The following is a 25,680-nucleotide window of genomic DNA, read 5'->3' as shown; positions in this document are numbered from 1 at the left end:
TATCTGATGTGGCTCACTGAGGCTTTCAGTGTTTCTCTGCGTATTAATTCTGCCTTCACATGCTATCGGAAATTTCCTACTTCCCACTTCTGAAGCCGTGATTACAGCTTGTTGCATTCAAGTGTTTTGTTTTTGGAAAGTACAGAAATCATTACCTATATCTTACCTATTTATTGGGAAAATCTTATTAAAGCCAAAATGTTATTTAGCGTCCTATTCATTGACAACCATATAAGCATTCACAGAAGGATCTATCTATGCAGCTTTTGTATTTCAATCATTCCGATATCATGTGAATGCAACTTAAATCATCTAAAACAAGGGCCAGAGCAAGTACTCTACACTGTGTAGACAATTTTATATACAAAACTGAACAGATTTCCGTATCATATCAACCAAAGTGTCTCAGCTGAAAAAAATGTGCAGCATAAACATTGTCAATGGCCCCCAGCTAGGCATTTACTGAAGTGTGGCTGGCATTTTCAGCTAGCTAAAAACACTTTAATGGACTCACAGCCTTAGAAAATGCTGCAAATGGCTTGATGCTTTTGGTGGGTGCAATTTATTTAGGACCCTCACTAGATAGGGGCCCATACCCATATCTTCCTACCCTTCCTCTTTTCTCTATCCTCGCGAGCCCACATCCTCCAACACGTCTCCACCTGTCTCGAGTCCTGGCCGTTTGTAAAGCCTCTCTGCCTATAACCCACTCAGCACGCACACTAATGTTGGGCTGTGCACACACACACACACACACACACACACACACACACACACACACACACACACACACACACACACACACACACACAAACACACACACACTTATTTTTTCATTGGCGTATTGTCTTTGCTCAGTGCGATTGCTCAAGTTCTCCATCAGGTCAAGTGTTGCTGCGAGCCGTGGCCCTTCAGGGGCCCTTTAACCACCACAATTTAGCACTACAGCGGCGGTCACTTGACAGGCACCTGCATTCCAGGGATCATATCTGGTAGTCGTCAGGGAGAATCGTGACGATATCACCGGCTGGAATGTAGGAGGACGGCAACAAGCTGCTGTGCTTTACCAAAGATGGAGAGGCGCACAGGAGCCTTTATGAGAGAAAGTGCTAACGCATTCCTCATTCAGGACTTATGAATCTCTGGGATGCAAAATATGACATAAAGAATTCTGGGATCTTATAGATTTGGGAGATGAAGAAGCGCATGAACATGTCTCTGCATTACTGAGTTAAAGCTAAGTTTAGGGTTATGTTCCCTCCTGGTATTAACATTACTTTTGTTCAGTTCGATCATAAGTGAATGGCTAAACCGGGTCAAATACAGTCAGAAGGAACGGTGACTTTTCTCTGCTTTTTTTGTACTTGATCAACATCAATACATTAGATGTAATGAATGCATAAAGTCATAAATAAGCTCAGAGACCCTCCCTTCGATGAAATATGATCATAAGTGGTCACAGGAGATCTATTTACTGTTCAAAAGTGTGGCGTCAGTAAGATTTTTTAAATACTTTTATTCAGCAGGGATGCATTCATTTGACCAAAAACGACAGTAAAGACATTTATAATGTCACAAAAGACTTCTGTTTCAAATAAATTAAATTTATGTTTATCAAAGAATCCTGAAAAACAAACGTGTATTAAAGTTTCCACAAAAATAAGAAGCAGCGCAACTGTTTTCAACATTGATAATTATCATAAATATTTCTTGATCAGCAGATCATCATATCAGAATGATTTCTGAAGGATCATGTGACCCTGAAGACTGGAGTAATGATGCTGAAAATACAGCTTTGATTAAATGATTTTGATTTAATTTTTGATAAATTAATTTTTTAAATGTATTAAAATAGACAGTCATTTTAAATTGTAATAATATATTTTACAATATTAGTGTATTGTAAATACCATGCGTCTCAGCTGACCACTTGTTATTGAATCACCTGAGACAGATATTAATACCAGGTATAAGGGAGCCTTTGTATTGATGAAGGATATTTTGGGATGTTTACTTTGACTTGTTTAAATTATTGATGGATCAGAGAAGAAAGTTAGTTCCTGGATTTCCATTAGAATAATGCCAAAGCCCCACAAAATTAACAAATCATCCTTATATAATCACACAAAGGCAGTGCAGTATTTTGCTCCTGCAAACCTTGGACTTTGGAGACTCAGACTGCCTCTCATCCATCCACTGGGCCTGTGAAAGAGAAAACATTTGGAAATAATTATGTTATGCCACCAAAGTCATTCATAATCACACCATTGATGCATTTATGGAAATCTTTTTACTGTTATTCTTCTATGCCAGATTGTACCATTAAATCACAAAAAGATGCTTCATGTGAAGAAAAAAAAAAATTCAATCGTGCTTTATGTTCTGCAGATGAATATGAACGGAAAGGATCATCTGCCAAGTTACTTCAGTGCAGCAGAAAAATGGCCAGGGAAAATTCATGAGCCATTGGACCAGGGGAACTGCAATGCATCCTGGGCTTTCTCAACAGCAGGTGAGTCAGAGAAGACATGACACAGACCACAGCGGAACACGGCAGAGTACAGTATGTGTGTATCTTATAATATTATAATAATGCTAATGTCTTCCGTCCTGTCGCTCATTTGTGATTCACTCCTAGCTGTAGCATCAGACCGGATCTCTATTCAGTCAATGGGTCACATGACCCCTCAGCTCTCACCTCAGAATCTGATTTCCTGTGATAAGCGTCATCAGGACGGCTGCGCCGGTGGGCGTATCGATGGGGCCTGGTGGTACCTAAGGCGAAGAGGGTAATTCACTGCATATTTTACACACAACATCAAATAGAAGACCAAATCTCAGTAGTTCATCTTACTAATCAAACGGTACACATTCGACAAATTATACTTTAACTTATTTTGGTGTTTTCAAAAGCTTTAATAATATGAAATGTTTCTTGAGCAGCACATTAGGACAAGATCAAATGAAAAAAAGGATCATGTGACACTGATGCTGAAAATTCAGCTTTGATCACAGGAATAAATGACCTTAATGTTTTTACTTTATTTTTATCAAATAAATGCACCTTTGGTAAACATAAGACTATAGTGCACTCAATTGTTTTTTTTTTATTTAAAGATTTTAATTAATAGTAAAATTCCATTAAATACCATAAATAGATTATATTACATATTTTAATTGAATAAATGAACAATCCTTAATCAAGGATATTACTTTATGTACATTTACATTTAAATAATCATACTGACCTTAAACGGTTGTGAACGTGTAAAACAATCCCTGTCAGATGTTAGCAGCACATTCAGCAAATATTTAGACATTTTTTTAAATCTAGAATATATGTGAATTTGCGCTTTTTTAGGAAGGATTAAGAATTATTTATGTTTATCAGATGATTATACTTGGGCAGACAATCACTTTTTTTTATTTATGAATCACCTTAATTACACAATATGCTGATGAGTAATATTAATAACAGTAAATTACATAGGTCACACTTTAGATTAGGGTCCAAATCTTACTATTAATTAACTATTAACTACTGCTTTTGCCTCAATAAACTCCCAATGACTGCTAGAATATGATCATGCAGTTAACATGTGCTTTATAAGTGCTAATAAACAACCAATAGCCTAGTAATATTCATGCTAATAAGCAACTGGTTAATAGTGAGAATTAGACCCAAACTAAAGTGTTACCATTACATGTATCAATATTGGCTGACAAAAGCCCTTAAATAAAGAATTAAACGCATTGCTTTATTACAGAAAGGGGATTTAAAGGTCAATATATTGAATGTTTTATTTCTATTTCACAAACGTCTCTAAATTATATTCCTAAAAATTATTAATATTATGTAATGATTTTGTTAAACTGACACAATTATGCTGCGTTCACGGCATAAATACCATAGTTTTAAGATGACAACGCATGACGTTACATTCGGAGCTGTTCACGTCCTCGGACTGGGAATTATGCGTTTCGTTTCTATGGCATGTTTCTACGGCTAAATGAGCCTGCATTGGTCAGGTGGTACAGCAGTCATGTGGTACAAATAGGAGCTCTCCCAAAATTCCCACCTTACAAGCTGTAATTACGAGTGACGTGAACGCTTTTTACAAGTTGGAATCTCGTAATTATGGTAATTTCACCTTTAGACCTAATTAGATTTTGATGCGAGACAATCATTCTAGTTTAAGTTTGTGTCTTTATCTTTTTCTGTCAGGGTAGTGACGGAGGAGTGTTACCCCTTCTCCACCCCCTTGCACAACCCTGCTGAAGTAGCTCGCTGTATGATGCAAACTCGGGCGGTGGGCCGGGGAAAGAGGCAGGCCACAGCGCACTGCCCCAACAGCCACAGCTACCACAATGATGTCTACCAGTCGACCCCGCCGTACAGGCTGTCCTCCAATGTAAGACAACTGACCCCTGGAATCTAGAAAATAGCAAAATAGTTGAACAAACTTAATTAAATTAAGGACAACTTTTCCACGAAATTTAATTATGCTTTTCCAACACAATCTAATTGGTTTGAAATAATTTGTTGTAATCTTGTTGAATGAACTTAAAATAATTTTGTCAAAACTACTAAACAAATCATGTCATTCCAACTGGATAAAGAAGGGTAGAACTGATGACCATATTTAGATATGGGAACTGTGTCACACAAATTTATCTTCCTTTATTTCTATAAAAACTATTAGGAAACAACACTTGCTCACTTGCTAGTTGCAACATGCAAGTAATGATTATGAAAGTAAAGCATTTCTCATCATTGGCATTAGCACAGTTACAGCTAATTGAGAACAGCACAGCCTAACCACAAGGTCTACACTTCACGATAATGGGTAATCTCAAAAATCGACACAACGTAACACTAACACTTTTAAATGTCAAATATAACTGTAAAATATAACATCAAACGTTAACAGGCTCTTCACTGAAAAACACATTAAACAGCACATCATTTCAACATTTATTCTCCTGATCCATCCCTATGCAAAGCATGCTGGGAACTAGAAATGCACTGCCCAGTTGAGTCAGCGCAACATAAATGATTCATGTAGTCACAACAAGATTGGTTTAGGTTAACTTAACATTTTACAAATTTTATTTTATTTAACATAATAAAATTGAGTAAAATGGCAATTAAGTAAAAAACTAAAGATTTGTGTTGTTTCAGCTTATTTTATTTAAATAAACTGTACAAACAGCTATAATCATTTTGTGTGAATAGTTTTGAGTGAAGGGTTGAATTTTTAAGTCGATGTTTATGTGATTAAAGTCAAGCATAGTAGTCTCTGAATATGTCCTTAATGAACATATAAGCCTGATCGGTTTATTGGTTCTTTTATCTGCTCATTATAAATCAGATACAGATAAAGCAGCACAGTAAAGATTACATTTATGTGAATGCATTAATGCATGTGAATAAATTCTACCTGGCAGCGTCTCTCATCTAGGGAAGCTGTGAGTTTTAGTTACTAAAAAATATGCTAGAACTTTTCATTTTCTAAGCCGATTAATTTTAAGCATCCAGATGCTATAATAAAAGATATCTTGTGGAGCGCTCTCGGAATATGCACTTATGTGTCATTTTAACTGTTGGAAACGGAGTATAAAAGTCTTCAAATATTTCTCATCCTGTTGCGCCCTCTATAGGCCATGACCAGCAACTAGTTCATGCCAAACTTAAAGCGTCAAAGTCCTGCACGGGTCCATTTTTGGAGACCTGCCCCCGCCCGTACCCGCAAGGTTTAGCACCAGATCCGACCCGTGACCCGTGACCCGTGAAAATATCAAAATTAAATCTTCACCCGCCCAGACCCGTTAATATTTGGCTTGTTACCCGACCCGTGCCTGCGATAAATCACACACGCTAAAATCATTCAAATTAAAATGCTTTATTTTTTATCTAGCTCCTCTCAACATCAACAGCGTCATGAATGGACTAATGAAAAAGGCTGTGCCTTTAAAGACTCGTGGTCAACAATTTCATATAGCCACTCCACTCACCAACTTTACTTATACTTCATCCTTTGCTACTCCTGCAGCGCTCGCTCCGAATGGGCTACGAGAGGCATCCACAAAAGTTGCAATGTCGCAGTGGTGGTGACTTGATGGTCAAATGGCATATCGTTGTTGCGTGTGTGTGTAATGGTAATTTGGAGATAGAAATTGTAATAGCCTACAATATGTTCGAGGGGGAAGAAGGGGACCTGGCGAACATTTAAAAGACTTTAACCAAACAAAACGAAAGTAACGTGGGCAGCCCCTCACGGACATCTGCCACGCACACACACATAATAAAACATAAACACAACTCAACGTCAACTCCAGGTCTGGTGATCGCTCATCCTTATATGCCTCCGAGCTCCCTCAATGGACTCGAGACGGTCCCCGGTCTCGCCCGCTCTCGCTCGTCCACCTCGCCACAGGAGTATTGCACATATTTTTCATCCGCGCTACTACCCGCCCACACAGAGTTAATTATCCGCCCGCATCCCTGCCTGTGAATTTTATAAATGTCACAATCCACCCGTTAAAGCCACTTTTATGCGGGTACCCAACCTGTTGCAGGACTCTGTAAAGCGTCATGGCAGAGCAGAAAATTGCAATAAAGTCTTGTTACGTGTATGAGATAAATGTATGTAAACATTTTGATTTTATGTATTTTTATTTTAAAAAGAAACCTATAATGCCCTTGATTTTGTTATTAGGGTCTGCTAGTTTTCATGCTTGAATTTTCAAAAAACTATTTTTCACATATTCAGTCAATTGATTGATCTCTATTGTTGCAGATCCTCTCTTCCCAGTCTGTCAGTAACGATCTGTTTAGTACCTGTCTCTATAAAACACAAAAAAACACAAAACAAACAAAATCTAATAGGTCAACTGGACTGTTGTGATTGGTCAATTACCATGAGCGTGTTTGTCTTGTGTATTTAGTGTATGTCTTGGGTGGGAATTATTTAAATGAGGAATATTGTGACGTGTTCCTTCCTGAAGGAAAACTCAAGACTACGATGGAGGCGTTTCAGGGAGTTCAGAAACACTGACACTGATATAGAGAATAACTCTTACTGGAGGGACTTTGTGCTTTGCAGACCTCTTTCATACTCAAAGGGCAACATTACACATCAAAGAAAGCTGAATATATAATAAATAAATTAAAAAAGCATAATAGCTCCTCTTTATTTATGTTTTGTGGAAACCGAGTTTTATGACATCTAACAGGTTCTGACATTACACTCTAAATAAAACACACAGACCTCTGCCTGCATAATACCAATGGTTAAAGCATCAGTGATTTACACCCAGCATCAGCATGCATTTCTGCTCTCAAATTCTTCATCAATCAAACTCAAAGCCAAGAGAAAAATAACTCACTGCAACTGTCTGCAGAGGCATTACATTAGTAGTCATGTCATGGTTGAATGTATTCTCTCCCTGAGCTATATCTTACCACCCATTTGTCTCCGTTATATACATGTCTCCAGGGATGTTTTCATTCGGTTGTATATTGTTCACAGATGTGACAAAGGTATGCGGCGAACAATTTCATCCATTATATATGGAAAGATGACTGTTTATTATGTGCATTACTCAAGCATCTTAAGACTGCTCATATTTAAAACATTAATTTCATAACATTATTAACTGTCACCGTCTCATGGTGCAGTAAATACAGTATGCAGCATTATTTTCACTACTGATCTCCCTTGACATGTTGATTCTGCTTTTCCACTTACAGGAAAATGAGATTATGAAAGAGATTATGGATAATGGCCCCGTGCAAGGTATGGAGATCTCCAGAAGTGTGTGTCTGTCTGTGTGTGTGCTTGTGCAATACTGTGAGCCAGAGGATAAGAATAGTAAAAAGCTCATGCCTAATAACTGTTAATGCAGTCAGCAACGATCAATCTATGTCATATTAGTCACCATGGATATTGTAGACGCCCACAGAGCGTTTAGCTTGGACAAAAGGCCCAAACTTATCATATATGCTGTGAATTTTTGAGAAAACTCCCCTACGGTAATATGATGAGGGTGTGTGTCTGTGTGTTCTTGTGTTGTTCTGAGCTGTTCCATGATCCTGTGCCAGTGCTCTGGTGTATTGTTCCAGACAGGAGGGAACCCTGGATTTACGCCAGCTTTCGTTTCTAATCTTTGCAAAAATTCTGCCTAACCTCTGGTTTATATTGAGAAACAGGAGATGAAAAGGTCTTCATGTGCAGGAGTGTGTGTGTGTGTGTGCGTGTTCATTAGGCTCTGTTCACTGCTACGGATCTTAATCAACTTTTTATATAGGGCTTTTACAATGACGATTGTTTCAAAGCAGCTTCACAGTGTCAAACAGGACAATATTGCAACAAAAATTTGATTTGGCTGTACAGTCGTTCTGGAGAAAACAGTGATGTTGTCAGCTTATTTTAATGTATCAGAGCGACAATGTTGGCAGATCTGTATTATAGTTTATAGAATTAAATAAGACCTAATTAATACATTTTATTTGTATATTTAGTTGAATAATTTGGATCATAATTGAAGTGTCCCCAATTTTAATGATCTCCTAGTAATGTCTGGAAAACCCCAAAGTGTAAGAGGGTGCAGGTAGTTCCCATAATGCATGTCTTCCAGAACATTGAGTCTTATTGGTTTTACTTCACACGCCACCAGGGTCGTCCTCGAGAGGGTTGCGGCAGGTACCCACCCATAAAAGTTTTGTCCCAGGCTTTGTGCTGTTCAACTCATTTGAACTCTAGTACAATTAGCAGCAGCAACTTTGATCTTACTTTTATCTGCAAGGGAACAAGATGTTTGGGTGAGCTTGTGGGATGTTACATAACTGGACTTTGAAAGCAACCATAGGTTTTCTGTAGTATGTATGTCAACAATAAGAATGAATGACGTATGGCCTGTACTACTGTAATTTGCATTGTATTTTAAAACTTAAAGATGCATAATGGGTGTGTGTTATGTTTGTTTTTGCTTTTCTAGCCATCATGGAGGTCCATGAAGATTTCTTTGTGTACAAGAGTGGAATTTACAGACATACAGATGTCAATTACCACAAACCGTCACAGTACCGCAAACACGCAACACACTCGGTCAGGATAACAGGGTAAGTCCTGGCATTACGTAACTTTTCATCTCTAATGGTGGAAGCAAGAGCAATGAGTTTATTTTTGCATGTATCATTTTCTGATAATGTTTTCAGTTGCTTCTTGTGGGTTTTTATCGAAAGAAAATGAAGAAATAATTTAACAGTTAAAATATTTCCATCAAGAGGTGCATACATTTTTGGTCCATATTGTCAATGCAAGAGTCCAGCACATCCCAAAAACTTTCAATAAATTTAAGCTCTGGTGCCAATTCATGTGTGGAAATGGTTCTTCATGCTCCCTCCCAACCGTTCTTTCACACTTAGCGCTGATGAATCTTGACATTGTCATCCTGGAATATGGCCATGATGTGTCTTCTTACAGTTGTTTAAGAAGTGAAAAGCTACACACTCCATAAATTAGGGTTAGAAGAACTGTTGCCAAACATATAACATGCTAGAAACATAAAACTCACTGCAATAATGATCCATTCATAGACTCTTAGGCATTTGCCTATTTAAATTCAAACCGCAACTTTTTTTTTTTTGCTGAACAGGGTCTTATATCATTTTTTCCTTACCCTATTGGCATAAACTTACTGTCTACTTTCCACATTCGTAACCGTCATGGCCCTAAACTGACTTGCCTTGAAGGGACTTTGAAAATATTTAAGGCAAACTCTTTAAGAGAGACATCAAGGCCCCACTTGTCTGCCTTGCAGACGTGTATTTTTGTTACTACCAGACAAAACACCTGGATGATTGGCCTTTCAGTCCCACCCCCAGACACACGCCCCTCAAAACCTTTGTCTGGTTTTGCTCATTCATATGTAACACACCCATATAACACTGCACAGTAATTCTCAACAAGCCTCCTCCTCAATAGAGAATCCACTGCAATTGTTTTCTCATAACCTAGACACCAACATAATGTCGGCCCAGATCCAGGCCACATCTGGTACATATGGATTCCACGCATACCAGATATGGACTGGATCTGGGCCAATACTATGTTGCTGTCTGGGCAATTACCAATAATTTACTCTTGAAGGAAGCAACTGGTCAAAGAACGCATGGTTTCTTGATTTGCATGAATGTGCTTCATAGGGCCAGCTTTACAGGGCAAACTAGTATGAGAGTGCCATAAAGTTTTAAAAAAAGCACTGATGGGAGTGAAAAGTTCTGCATGTCTTCTACTGACATAGGAAAATTAAAGAACACAGACACAGCCGGATCATTTCCAAAATGACCAACGCAGTCTATCAGTTAGTGCCTGGTTTAAGACATGCTTTTTTGGCCATTTAATAAACAGTGCAAACACTCTAGTAAATTGACAAACACAAACCTTAGTCAATCACTTTTCATACTCTCATTTTAAAGATAATTTTAATACTCTCCTCCCATAAATTTTGCGTCCAAAATGGAAACTCCTACAAATGCATATACAATAAAGTCAGCTGCAAAAAGTCAGCGCTGTTGGTAAGTCTGGCCCTTAGTTTTTCCCAGTGATAGTTTAGTTCCAGAGGCACAGTGCACTCGGGTCAGTCCCCAGGTATGTCTCTGGTAACCTCGTCTGACCTGCCGCTGGTGTCTGTGAGTGTGATATGCTTCACTGGTGACGGTAATATCGAGCGCGAGTCTGTCTGAACCCCGGCTTTTCTCCCGGCCTCCTGTCACTCGCTGACGCTGCGGTTCTCGTGCTGCTCTAGACGTTCAGAGGACGTTGTATAGGCCTATGGAGTTAACATACGGGGGCAGCGGCGGTGTTTTTACGGGGAAAATCCCACCGTGGTGCATTCAGCTAAGCCTGGGGCCTGGGAAAGTTTGTGGAAAGCTCATTGATGTCCAGTGTAATGGAAATGGCATTGTTCAATGCAGACAGAGAGGCCTAAACCCAGCACAGGTCAGAAGCTGGTTGGAAGCAGTGGTATGTCTGTTTTTGTCCAAAGCCAAGGTCAGAAAACGTGGTGAGATAAGAACGTAGCAGAGGTCTGAGCTGCACTTTTCCTGGCTTTGCCAAACACACACCATTGGTTCTGGCCCCTTAACGCTCCCATGTAGTTTATATGAGGGCACAGTGTTTTTTTTTTAGGTGATTTTGTTTGTTATTTGAGTGTACTGAATTCTGATCTGTTGGCATGGAAGGCAGATTAAGTGTTATTGTGGAACAGAATGATATGTTCCCGGGTCTGATGGAAAACGTCCCTTAAAATAGGCAAGGACTAAACTATATTTGTTCCAGACATTCCACACATACACATAAATGGCCCCTTGACGCATGTAGTGATTGACGAGCTGAATATTCTGAGATGAAAAGACACTGAAGGGTCAATGGTTCTCTCAATGAGAGCCGAAGCCGACGGGTGGAGAAGCAAAAGGAAGTTCTTGGCATGGTAAAGGTTCAACCCATCGGGTTGCTGTTGACTTGAGGAGATGTAAGGGGGCGGGCGGGTGTGTGCTGTTTCCTGATGCTCACGTCCTTCCTCTGCGAGTGGACACAATTCACCTTATCAGTAGAACGCTTGCTGGATGTATTTTGGTGTGTGTGTGTGTGTATGTGTGTGTGTGTGTGTGTGTGTGTGTGTGTGTGTGTGTGTGTGTGTGTGTGTGTGTGTGTGTGTGTGTGTGTGTGTGTGTGTGTGTGTGTGTGTGTGTGTGTGTGTGTGTGTGTGTGTGTGTGTGTGTGTGTGTGTGTGTGACAGTTATCTTGAATGTAGCTTGTTTTTCTTAGCCCATTTTTCTTTATTTACCTCACCACATTTTGTTAGATTTATACTACATGAAATAAAACAATTTGCCAGTGTGGTAAGAAAAAAACAACAACATAAATTATAAAAAATAAATGTAAAGATTATATTATATTAATTATATTATAATATATTCTTCATTATATTTAAAATTGTACAGAGTTAAAAGCTCTCTGGTGTGAATATTCCTCACTACTAAAAATACATTTGAATACATATTATCCATTGAAAACACACATTCAAATATAAATGTACACACATATTAATTTATCATATAATTTATCTCAAATTAAGTGCATTTTATTTTATTATCCTTTTTTCTTCATAAGCTGAACAAGATAAAAAGTACTAATGTAGCAAGAAAAATAAACAATTAATTACATGAAGAAATATAAACATATATTTCAAATTTCAAATATTAAAAGTAAAATATGTAATTATATTTTACTAACTAAAATACTTATTAAAGGGGTGGTTCTGTGATTTTTTTTAATGCCGTATTTTTCTTATATTTGACCTTTATTCCACACCGCTGTCTCCACTGAACGGCTCGTTTGCTTCCTGCTTCTATGAAGCCCATCCCTCCAAAAAAAACAATGCTCTTCGATTGGTTAGATGGCCAAATGTAGTTTCCTGTATTTTTATTGGCTGAAGTGCCAAGCACAGGACAGAAGTCACATCTGCGGAGACTAGCAAGGGTTTCTGATGTCACCAACCCGGGTAGAAGCTCTTCGTAGTCCAAACCAGCCGCTTTTGTAGGCAATAAACTGCCATAATTTTTAAAGACAATATCTCCGTTTGCACTGAACTTTCAACGCTGTAACTTTGCAGATACTGTTTATGCTCAAGCAGCAACATTACACACTAACTAAAGTTAAAAAAGTGCATGTAATCACCCCTATAAGAAATTGATTGTATTTGGTAAAAAAAAACCTGCATTTGTAGCTTTGGTTGGTTTTGTAATTTTTTTTAGTAAATGCACAATATCTACATTTATGTTTTTTGCACTTTTTCAGATGGGGAGAGGAGAGAGACTACAATGGCATATCACACAAATACTGGGTGAGAAGTGATATCCATATGATTTGAAGTTTTATTTTCTGTTCAACAGCAGCTTTTACACATTTTTACACATTTTAAACCACAGACTGGAGCCAATTCATGGGGGAAGAACTGGGGCGAGGACGGTTACTTCCGCATCGCTCGCGGTGTAAACGAGTGCGAGATTGAGGCGTTTGTGGTCGGTGTGTGGGGCAGAGTCACCATGGAAGACATGCACAACCATCATCATGGACGGCGCAAGTAAAGATCTGCAGCTCTACAGTGGGCTCTCTGTACGCCTCACTGTATGATTTAAACCACAGTCAATCAGGTCTTCTGCAGGTTTGTTAGAGTCTGATTCCACCAAACCCCAGTGCCTTCTGAATATCTCTTCACACTTTATGCATAAAAAGTGGTGTCCACTGCCCCCCTCTGTCCAAATACACATCTCCACTAAAGTTTGTTTCCTTTGTTGGTGACTAGTAGGAGGAATGTAAAACTCAAATTTGTGTATATGGCAAATATCGTCTTATTGGTGGAAACCGGCTTGTTACGCTCCTTGACTTGACCTCAAACAACAAACAGCCACAGACGTGCTCAGGACTCAGTATTCCAAAGACACACTTCACAGGCACACACTCGCTCAGCATCATCATATAACTATCTCAAATGTCTAATATAGTGAAATTAGGATGTCTTCTGTTTTGTTTTTCCTTACTTTTGGGAATCATCACATACTAAGGCAGCACTCCATGCATTCTGCTAAAGCGATAGAGGGATGGAGAAACACCAGGATGGGGGAAGAAGCAGGTTTTAGGACCAATAATTTATTCTAAAAATACCCTAGATTAGATTTATGACAGTTCTCAGCATTCCATTGAGATTAAGGTTGTTTAAATATTGCTTTTAAGATGTAAAGAACCATTCCGGTCTATCTTTGTGTATCTTTGAGGTTGGCTGAACAGATACAGGCCACTTTCTTCACAATTCAAAACTCCATGTTTAAAATATAACTATAGAAGCTTGTTTTCGCCATGAAGTTAAAAATAATTAAAAAGGTGCAACTTTTTTTCTTGCTAATCCAGTTTATAATCTGCAATTGCAAATGTATATCTAGAACAGCGAGAAATAAAGTCAGAAGTTTGAGTCGCAACTTTATTTCTCTCATTTGCGAGTTTATATCTCACAATTCTGAGATAAATAGTCTGCATTTCCTTATTTATTTATCACGTGACCAAGCTCTCATATATATAAAAATAAACTTCAGAGCCCAGCACATGACATGCTGATACACACACACACACACACACACACACACACACACACACACACACACACACACACACACACACACACACACACACACACACACACACACACACACACACACACACACACACACACACACACACACACACACACACATTCAATATTGTGGCCACAATTTACTCATTTGTTCCCTCAATTTAAGCAAACAGTGCACACAATATAATTTGTTTCCTTGTTTTACTAAAGTATTTGAACACCTGAGAATATCAATGTTAATATTTGGTACAGTAGCCTTTGTTTGCAATTACAGAGGTCAAACATTTCCTGTAGTTTTTCACCAGGTTTGCACACACTGCAGGAGGGATTTAGGCCCACTCCTCCACACAGATCTTCTCTAGATCAGTCAGGTTTCTGGCCTTTACAGTAGGGATGCTGTTCTTGGCATAGTACTCATCATTCTTCTTCCTCCAAACACGTTTAGTGGAATTATGACCAAAAAGTTCTATTTTTGCCTCATCTGACCTCATGACTTTCTCCCATGACTCCTCTGGATCATCCAAATGGTTATTGGCAAACTTAAGACGGGCCTGGACATGTGCTGGTTTAAGCAGGGGAACCTTCCGTGCCATGCATGATTTCAAACCATGACGTCTTAGTGTATTACCAACAGTAACCTTGGAAACGGTGGTCCCAGCTCTTTTCAGGTCATTGACCAGCTACTTCTGTGTAGTTCTGGGCTGATTTCTCACCTTTCTTAGGATCATTGAGACCCTACGAGGTGAGATCTTGCACGGAGCCCCAGTCCGAGGGAGATTGACAGTCATGTTTAGCTTCTTCCATTTTCTAATGATTGCTCCAACAGTGGACCTCTTTTCACCAAGCTGCTTGGCAATTTCCTCGTAGCCCTTTCCAGCCTTGTGGAGGTTTACAATTTTGTCTCTACACGCTTAGAAGAAAAGGTTCTATCGGCGCTACGTAGTTGGAACCCCTAATAGGTTCACTGCAAAAAAATGCTTTTCTTCCTTAGTATTTTTGTCTTGTTTCTAGTCCAAACATCTAAACATTCTTAAAACACGAAGTATTTACTAGACAAGCAAAAGTAATTGTCTTATTTTGGTAAAAAATAACTCAAAATTAAGAGAGTTTTTGCTAAGATAAGAAATGAATTTTTTTCTTTGATAAGAAATGCATTTTTTTTGCAGTGTTCTATATAGAACCCTTTTTAAGTGCCAAAAGGGTTCTTTCTTGTCATTATAGAACCCTTTTAGTATAAAAGCGTCTTTGGAGTATACTCAACTATACTTCTATGTATAACCTTTTAGGGGTCCAAATACGTAGTGCCGATAGAACATTTTCTTCTAAGAGTGTAGTGTCTTTGGGCAGCTCTTTGGTCTTGGCCATGTTAGTAGTTGGATTCTTTCTGATTATATGGGGTGGACAGGTGTCTTTATGCAGCTAACGACCTCAAACAGGTGCATCTAATTTAGAATAATAAATGTAGTTTTAAAAGGCAAACTAACAGGTCTTTGAGGGCCAGAATTTCAAACTGATAGAGAGGTGTTCAAATACTTATTTGCAGCTGTATCATACAAATAAATAGTTAAAAAATCATATAATGTGATTGCAGTTGTTTTTATTTTTAGATTGTCTCTCACAGTGGACATGCACCTACAATGACAATTTCAGACCCCTCCATGGTTTCCAAGTGGGAGAATTTGCAAAATAGCAGGGTGTTCAAATACTTATTTTCCTCACTGTAACTAAAAAGGGAACAAATTATTACAACATGGCCATGATTTTAGTAAACAAATGAGTAAACGGCGAAGACGATTTACTAAAACATGCTGATGTATTAGTAAGTCGTGGGAACTAATTAATTTGTGGCCATAAAATACATATTTTTTCCCCGTATATCATGTGCAAGGCTCCATAGAAAATAAAACCTAAATAAACGTTTAGGGTCTTTTTTCATGCAATGAGACTAAAAAATTGCAGTTGCTGGGTATTTTTTTTGATGTCCATTTAATCCTCAAGAATTCATTTCCTGGAAGTGGTTTGTTCATGAAACCCGGAGCTTATAGTGACCTAAAGTGCAAAAACAACCAGTGGTTTATTATCACCAAGACCTTTGGTTGAAACGATTATAATGCGTTGGATATATTGTGCTGGACAAATATATAAAATTACCACAGATTCTCTCTCGAGTCTTAAGCTATTGTACTCTGTAAACTAAGATTGTACACAAACATTGACATACACCTTATTTTTTTGTTCTTGTGTCTGTTTTGTTGAATTATTTAATTGACTACTATCACCATTAGTATTTTAAGGAAAAAGGCAAAATCTTAAATATGAGATTTTCGAAATGTAACAGCGAAAATAGGACATGGTTTTGGGTACAATGCTGAATTAATGTCTCGATACTGTATGTAAAAAAACGGCAAAAACTAAATATTACAAGACATCATAGAGCATGTTTGCTTCTCAATTATCCATCTACACATGTATGGAGATTAGTGTGTTAATAAGCGTGAGACAGATATTGCTGCTTGGGCATAAAACAGCAGACTATATTATTATCATGCATGCGCCAGCGCTCCGAGCAAACCCATCTGCTGACTTTGATAATGATAATGTCATTATTATGGTGACATGACTAATTCAAAAGCCTTTATGACCGACATTTGATTCGGCAACACTCTCACAGACAGGAAGACAGGGGTCTTTCAGTATAAATTCAGCAACAGATGCTATATTCTGCCTATTAGGATTCGGTTAAATGTGTTCTCTATTAGTCATGCAAGAAGTTTCCATTTAGATAAAGCCTTCATATACAGTCCATCATATGGCTCATGTCATGAATATTCAATGTCTTAAAATTGCCAGATTTTACATTACAGTTCATATTATACACTGATTTGAGCCCAAGCTGGATCGTTCTCATTTAAACACATTCTTCAGTTTGTTCTTCCCGTTCTGTAATTGTGAATGAATACTGTGTTATTTAAGAACAAAGTCTGTCTGTAAATAATGCATCGCTGGTTACTACTGTGCAATGTTACCATGTTGTTCCTCGTATTGTCTGTATACACAATGCAAACCACTGTAGTGTTCACCTGCGTGATGCAATAAAAGTCCTACAGCCCACTTACTCATATTCACACCAGTTTTTTCCCCCTGCACATTAACACTGTTTTGTATTATAAAAGCTGTTTTCACCTCACTTTTAAAGGGATAGTTCAGCCAAAAATAAAAATTCTGTTATAATTTAGGCAAACGCAAAATAACCACTAGATAAAATCAAGATACGCTTTTGGTGTTGGACTACGTTGACCAGAGTGATGTAGAAGTTTTCACTGCAAAGCTTTGACTGGTGACATACCTGAGAGAAACCGGATTTCAGGTTAAGTGATAATATTTTTAACAGTTAGAAAAAAAGTGTTTATACAAGTAAAACTTGTTGTTTTGCAACAACATCACAGTTATATATGATATGAGAAGAGCAAGGCCTGTAGTTAGGGAGTCCTTGTTATTTAAAGGTGACCAATGCAATTTTTCTGTCCGCTAGAGGTCGCCTATTCAAAACAACGGTGCTTAATAGCTTAATGACACCAAGTTTGAGCTTGGAATCTTGGGACGTGGTCTTCACCTCACAGCCGGTGGGAAAGAATCTGGATAGGCAGAAATCATGTTGATGGATGCGGTTATTAACGTTACTGTAGTATGAAGCAGAGCAGGAGCGAGTGTGTGGGAGCTGAGCAAGGCCGCTGGAGCGATTGTTAATAAGATGAACAACATGCCTTGTGAACAGTGGGACTTTTATTATGCCACAGCTGCAGCGCCATTTCCGCTTTTCCGGTTATGAGTATGAGGTAATGTAGCTCTGTTTATTATATTAGATACATTTGAGTGTGTTGAAAATTATGTTATGACATTACTCTGTGCGTTCACTCAGCGGCTGCTGTGACACTTGTTGCACTGCAGTGAGAGTAAAGCGTTTCTTCAAAATAAAACTGGGAACCGAGGGTAACGCAGATATGATGCTGTTACGACCTGTGTCTTGCACTTGTATTGCCGTGCCGTGTTTTCTTTCTCTCCTTTCCTCTTCTCTAGCTTTTCTCTGATAGGTCTACCAATGATTGGGTGGAGGATCGTTATTGGTTATCCGGCTGAGGCGTGGATGATAAAAGGATGCCGTCCGCACTCGACGGGGAGCTCATTGTTGGTTCGGCCGCGAACGGGTTGAAAGCTCCTGGATCCCTCCTCCGGCCGATGATCAATGTTTAATCGTGTTGTTTGATTCTTTGGGCATGTAAACAAATCTATCATCAGAGCGTAGGTGTGTCCTACTATTTATGTTGAAACTTGTTTGGGTTCTGTTTATGTTAGGTAGTTAGGTTAGTTAAATGTATTTTCTTTGCTTCAATTAGGTTATTTAGTGTATCTTTCTTTTTAGGTTTGTTTTGTTTGTTATGTTGGCCTTTGGACACCCTGACGAGATGCTCGCCCTTTTATGTATGATCATTTAATAAATTCTTATTTACTTATAGTGCTTGTATGTTTGATTATCGACCGGAGTGATTCGGGGCTGGGATTCCAAAACCACAACCCATTTTATTATTTATTATGCCCGGTTAATGTTTGTTACCTTCCCCTAGGGCATAATAGATGCAATCGACAGCAACCCTCACACGCCCCGGTTCATTGGTTAAAATAGCAATTTTCTCATGATTTACAAATAGTTGGAAACTATATAGTTGGATATTGTAAATTAGTTGAGCAAAATATATAACACTGGCCTAGTGGTTTTTAGATATTTTACTGACATTTTGTTACATAGTGCACCTTTAAGGAAAATAATATAATTATGTTTTCAGAATGACAGTTTTGTCTTTTTTTTTTTTTCTTTAACCTAGTCCGTCGCTGTGGGGTAACAGGGGGCATCGCTTCCCACTATCATAATTACTGTAGTTACCACGTTCTGAACGTCACATTCTTTGTTTTCCATCAAATGTAATCTGACTAAGTAGTTGAATAAAACATATTTGGAATTTATAATTAAAAATTACCTCACATTAGTCTCTGCTAATTATAAAACATTTTCAAAATGGTTCATTAATAAATATTCGTATTTAATATCTACTTTTATTTTGGCTTGTCTTTTTAATTTTAAGCTAAAACATGCTTGTACTCAGATTTTGCTGTTAATAAAGCAAATTGCTTTGTCAGTGTGGAGGCATTTTACCTTGGTACAAACACAATTTTTGTTAAAAATCTAAGAACATGAAAACTCTAGACATTTTTTATACTTGGTTTTTAATGTCATTGTCACTGAAAACTAGAATAACTATTCTAGACATATTTACATTTTGTTTTAAGGAGAAAAGTTACACAGTCCTTAAAGCTGCTGTCCGTAACTTTTTTTGTGTTCAAAAAAGTTATATAATATAATGTGCACAACATGAATCCAATTTCCAAACCCTGTTTTGTCTTACCCTGAATCATTATGATACACTTATAATAAGTGTTTACATTGGGACTATTTCAGACCGATCTGGTAGGAACCGCTGTGGAGGATCACAGTCCCTGCGTGACTGGCTACAGACAAATAACCCGAGAGAAGTAGCTCCGGCTGCAATTTTCTTCCGCAAGACGCATGCAGTTCTGTTTACTAACCACTAGAGCGCAAACATGCCACACTTTTGGGACTTTAACTTATTCACCGTATACCCCCCAGAGTTAGATATGTCCACGCAAAAAAGAACAAAACAAATAATATTGGCCGAATTTATTTATTTTTTTTAACAGGAAAGTGACACTACTGTCTTTAGTGGGCCACAAAAGCACCATAAAAAGTATTTCATTAAACAGAAAGTCGGACAAATATTTCATTAAAAAAATGCTAATAAAATGAACTGATCATACTGTATGGGTTTGTGTTTCTCTGCATTAGTGTATTTTGTGTGCATGTATGCTTGTCAAATATTTTTCAAACATTTTGTTAAAGATTAGAACATGTTTGACAAAAAAAAAAAATTCTGTGTAAAAGTGTATGCGTGTCTATGGAGCCCATTTTAGCTGAATAGTGTGGCCCATTTTAGCTTAACCAACCATTTCGGCATAAAATGATCCTTTTCACAAAAATCGAAGTTTCTTTTTTAAATTAAACTTTTTTATTTGAAAGAGCATGTCATAACCTTGTTCATAAATCTTTGCTTTGTTGGTAGGCTTACTTATAATTCATGTAACTCTGCTCTGCCTACCATAAAAAACTCAGACCAATCAATGTTACATGTCAACAAGTGTTGAGGTAACAATGTAAGATCAGTTACTGTGATTGGCTGTAAAAAATTTAAGAGATATGATGCTACAACCTTATTTGGCCCATTTTACCTGATGGCCCATTTTAGCTGAGTTCACCCTAACATTCTCATCTCCGTGCGTGCCATAACTCTGTCTGACTCACCCTGGCTTAGCACAAAGACTGTAAGTAAACAGCTCCATCTAGCCCAGGGGTTTTCAACCTTTATGTTGCCTTTAGGAGGACACCCAAATATGATGAAGCTTTCATGAGGGACCCCCTTCCAAAAATCCATCTGTATGGAAAAAACATTTAAACTGTTAGATAAATAGTAAGTGACATTATAAATACAACATTTTGTTTCCAAACTTAAATTGGCTATACTTAATGTTGGATGTATACATTTGAAGAATAAAATTTTAAATTCAAAATTATTTGTATAAGCAACTTTCACAATAATTGTATGTAAGCAGATAGCCTACTGCATTAAGAATACCGCCTTATAACCCCAGTGATCAAAATAAAGGGTACTATATTGTGAAAAACTCACTAGAAGATGTAAAGCAATTCTGGAAAGAATGTTTGTTAGACTTCATCCATTTTTGCTTTACCCTTTTTATTCTCTAAAATTGTCTGAGGACCCCTTAGAACCTTCTGGAGGACCCCTGGGACCCCAGTTTGAAAACCTCTGATCTAGCCTACTGCTACTGCAATAAGTGACAAAATAACGCCATTGTTTTCCTATTTTCATGTTGAGATCATAGGGTTGAGATGTGTATAATCACAGTGTGTACAAATAACAAGATCACATGATGAAAGAGCCATCTTCTAACTAACCGTACATACTGGGAACTATATTCTCAGAAGGCAAAGCAGAAGCACTGCTACTTCTGCGGAGGGATTTGCTCGCAGCACCTGACCTGAGAAGCCCCACTGCGGCCAGGAGCAGAGAGCTCGCACAGAGTTGTAGTATTAGATTCAGAAATTAAGTTACTAGATAGTAAATGCATAGTTTGCAATCATGGGTGTTCGCTGTATTGTAAAGGGCGACAATAAACTGTGGAGACCAGGTAATACTACCATGATGGTTGGTAATTCCAACCTAAGACGCTACCTGCTCTGGATCCATCCAAACACACCTGTGGCAATCACCAAGTACCATCGTGTTTGCTCAGAACATTTCACTTAGCTGAGGGCAACTATTTTGGAGAAATGGACTGGTATTAGCCACATGGACCATGAAATGTGTGCTGAAGGATATGGCCACCCCATACCCTACAGACAGGACGAAGTGGATCACCTGCGGCTGCGGTAAGTGTTCCTATATGTTTTTAAGATGACTAACGTTAGCCTACTACCGTAACAGTGCCATTAGCTCTAATGCAACATTAGTGACACTATTAGATGGCTGTCTATCATGTGACCTTGTTGTTTGTACACGCTGTGACCAGTGGTTAAATTGGCTTTTGTAGGGAGGGGGAGCCCTTAAGGTGAATGGTCATCATTCAAATATCGTTCAACCATTCAAAATGTGTTTTTACTCTAAAAGTGCTCTTTTCCCCAGTATTAATGTTTAAGATTGAGTATTTAAACAAAGAGAAATACTTTACAATTCACTTAGGCTATTATTAATTTTTTACCTTAAATAACAGACAGGCAACGGATTTCACCCTCGGAAAATATATGAAAATGAACTTGTTTAAAAATTGGATGACAAATATGTAAACATCTTTTTAAACAAGAAAATGGAGTTAAGCTGTCTGGAACTTTTTTTGTGTTCAAGATTTACAAAAATTATATAATGAGAATGTACAACATGAATCCATTTTCCAAACCGTGTTTTGTACCCTGAATCATTATGTTACATTTATAATAAGTGTTTATATTGGAGCACAGTCCCTGTGTGACTCGCTATAGATATAAACTGAGAGAGGTAGGCTAGCTCTGGCTGCTGCAAGACACATGCAGCTCTGTTTATTAACCACTAGAGTGCAAAAAGTTACGGACCACAGCTTTAAAGAAATCTAGTGTTTGATCGTGTCTGACTACTATGTAGTAACTATGTAGCCTATTCTATCGCAAAAAATAAGTAAGCAGCTATGATCTACAATACTTCTTTCAGCAACTAGACACATGTATAATTATTAAAGAGCCATACAGACACCTAATAGGTAATGGCATTTCAAATAAAAAATATTTTTCCAGCCACAAAATGACTCTAATTTGCCTCTTTGCATTGGAATTCTCTATTTCAACCTTAATTACTACACTACGTGTTATATAGCTAAATAATAAAAATTATTAGAAGATAAATACTTTAAATGGACCATTTATTTAATTGAAAAATAGTTACGGTGTATGGTCACATTTGGTCACCTATGAGTGTGACCAATTAGTAAGGAATACTTTAGGGCTAAATACAAGAAAAACATTAACTCTCCACAATAAATAATACTGTAGGCTAAATGTGTTTGACGTAATAATCAAAGAACACTATGCTGTACTGTTTACCAAAAAATTGCTGTAAATACCTGTTATGCAGAGGTGGACAGTAACTCAGTACATTTACTTGAGTACTGTACTTAAGTACACTTTTTTTGAGTATCTGTACTTTACTGGAGTATTATTTTTTCTGGAAACTTATGACTTTTACTTCACTACATTTGAAATAAAAATATTGTACTTTTTACTCCACTACATTTCTATCTAGGTCAAAAGTCATTTCTGTAGCAGCTCTGAAAGTCGGTGGATGATTTTTTCCTTCTTTAAAAGGTTTTTTGTTGTTGTTGTTGCAGACAGTCTATCAGGAATCACTCTTATGGTCATAAACATTTCCCCAACTTTTTTTGAACACTGATCTGTTCATAGCAAAATGGAAGAAGACGGTTCTTAGGCACAAGTGTGTGCACCCATAGCCATACTTTGAAAGTATGTTTCAGTGTAAAAAAAAAAAATTCAAGATTAGTTTAGTTAGCATACACTTGGTGCACGTCTTATAAAATATTAAAAATATAAACATCTGGGAGAAGGAGAATGGTAAAGTTGGGAGAACATCAGATGTGTATCAGTGTCTATATAGATCCGTGCATTCGGCCTTAAAGTGACAGCAGATTTATAAAGAGCGGCAGTGGCTCAGTGGTTCATGTAGGTTGTCTACAAACCAGAAGGTTGGTGGTTCAATCCCCGGTTCCACCCGACCAAGTGTCGAAGTGTCCATGAGCAAGACACCTAACCCCAGCTGCTCCCGACGAGCTGGATGGCGCCTTACATGGCTGACATCGCCGTCGGTGTATGAATGGGTGAATGTGAGGCAAAAATGTAAAGCGCTTTGGATAAAAGCGCTATATAAATGCAGTCCATTTAAAGAGCTTTGTAACTTATATCGAAGTATTTAAATGAGTTTAAGTTAGTCGTATGCTAGTATGTCAGATGGAGCGTCACTGAATGGCTTAAACCATGAGGACAGTGTGCATTTATACAACAATAATAAAATAATGCGCTGACATAAAAAAGGAAATTTACTTTTATACTTAAGTACTTTTGAAAACACATACTTCTGTACTTTTACTTGAGTAAAAATCTGTTTTTACAACTTTCACTTGTAATGGAGTAATATTTGACCAGTAGTACTTTTACTCAAGTAATAGAGTTGTGTACTTTGTCCACCTCTGCTGTTATGTATAGTACAGCTGTTGTCTATCTATATAAATGTATTGACAGTAGGGGTGTCCATGGTTAACCGATTGACCGATTAACCGTTAAAAATTGCGTAACCGAGTGAAACATTTTACTCGGTTAAGTGGCGTCAATGACGTGCTTTGAATTTAGTTGTAATATATGTTTGCACCCCTAGAGACCGCAAGAGCGCTGCCAGACATTTGTAATATCCACAAGAAGAAGTCATGACCAGCTTTCTAAGCGGGCAAAGAAAGCGTGGGAGCACTTTAAAAATGAGAGTGACGGGGCAAAATGCAAGTATTGCAATGCAGTGCTTACCGCATTTTTCAGGCTATAAGTTGCTCCGGAGTATGAGTCGCATCAGTCAAAATATGCGTCATGAAGAGGAAAATAACAAACATCGCACTGGACTATAAGTCGCATTAGGGCAGAAGCAGAGCGCGAGCTGCGCGCGCTGTGCATAACGGAGCAGAAGAAAGAAAGTTTTAAGTGAGAAACTTGTGAATGACTAGAGAAAAGCAGACGTTACTTTAACTGTAATGAAGAAAAACAACAAAGCTGATCGCGGACTGAAAGCAAGATGGCCAGAGCTGAAGGGACGAGTCCACAGATGCTTGAACTCTCTGCCGGGAGAGGCTCAGCAGCCGCGCGAGTCAAACGCTGTCTGTGTGAATCATTCTCGGCTGCATATTTTACTAATGCCCTAATCATGCAGGCGCCCTCACCTCGCGGCCACTTGCATTGCTCGTGAACTGGAGCGCATCTCATCCTAATTTAACGAAACTCAGCGTACGCCTCGCAGACATGAAATAGATCTTAAGAAACTTGAAATGTCTTTTAACAATTTAAAACGAAAAGAAATAGGCTACTCTCTGATTATGTAATCCATGATGTGCATTTCTCTCTATAGGCGCGTTCACTACGGAGATGGTGGTCGTCAAATTAATAAGCTAAAAATAACCCTGACGCACACTATGGTTAACCGAGTATTAACCGCTAAGGGCCTCGGTTAACGGTTAATGAAAAACTTGAAAACGTGCAGCCCTAATTGACAGGGCTGGTTTGTTTAAAACTTCATGAACCACTTGACCGCGCACGCTGCCGTGAGCTGAAAGCTTGTTGCAACTCGTTTTTTTCAATGTCCCTGGCTTTATAAGTGCACCAAAACGGTATTTATTGTTTGAATTTCATATTAAAACTTAACAAAATCTTAACAAGTTTAGACTTTGTTTAATATCAAAAGCAGGTTTGGCATTTTGGCGTGCAGTTTGACATGGGCAGAGAATGACAGCGTGAGAGAGAGACAGAGATTGAAAGCCTGATTATAAAGACCAGTGGTCTAAAAGACTTCAGACTCAAGAGCGGAGTTTTCCGCGGATGATGGCGGTTGTCACCTAATGTAGCTAACATTAGCTAATTTTACTGTGCTCGCTAAAATTAACGTACAGCAGAGCTAACATTTCTTTCAGCTCAAACTTTTTTTTTTTAACCTGTTAGGCTGCACTCCCACTAGGGTTGGGCGATGTCCTCTAAATTGGCAG

General features: G+C 38.1%; 1 protein-coding gene across 1 annotated transcript in view; it reads left to right on the top strand.

Moving 5' to 3' along the window:
- tinagl1 (tubulointerstitial nephritis antigen-like 1) overlaps positions 1-17,307 on the top strand; it is a 34,271-nt gene extending 16,964 nt beyond the window's left edge. The window contains exons 6-12 of the mRNA XM_067424980.1: positions 2,389-2,512; positions 2,639-2,789; positions 4,226-4,412; positions 7,754-7,799; positions 9,001-9,124; positions 12,867-12,912; positions 12,998-17,307. Coding sequence (XP_067281081.1) covers positions 2,389-2,512; positions 2,639-2,789; positions 4,226-4,412; positions 7,754-7,799; positions 9,001-9,124; positions 12,867-12,912; positions 12,998-13,156 — 837 coding nt within the window. The 3' untranslated portion in view covers positions 13,157-17,307. The remainder of the gene's footprint in view (positions 1-2,388; positions 2,513-2,638; positions 2,790-4,225; positions 4,413-7,753; positions 7,800-9,000; positions 9,125-12,866; positions 12,913-12,997) is intronic.
- The last annotated feature ends 8,373 nt before the right edge of the window (positions 17,308-25,680 follow it).

This window comes from Pseudorasbora parva, chromosome 19 (assembly GCF_024679245.1).
Source record: "Pseudorasbora parva isolate DD20220531a chromosome 19, ASM2467924v1, whole genome shotgun sequence".
In the NCBI taxonomy this organism is placed as follows: Eukaryota; Metazoa; Chordata; class Actinopteri; order Cypriniformes; family Gobionidae; genus Pseudorasbora; species Pseudorasbora parva.
The sequence above is the reverse complement of the archived record's forward strand: the minus strand, read 5'-3'. Positions and strand labels throughout refer to the sequence as shown.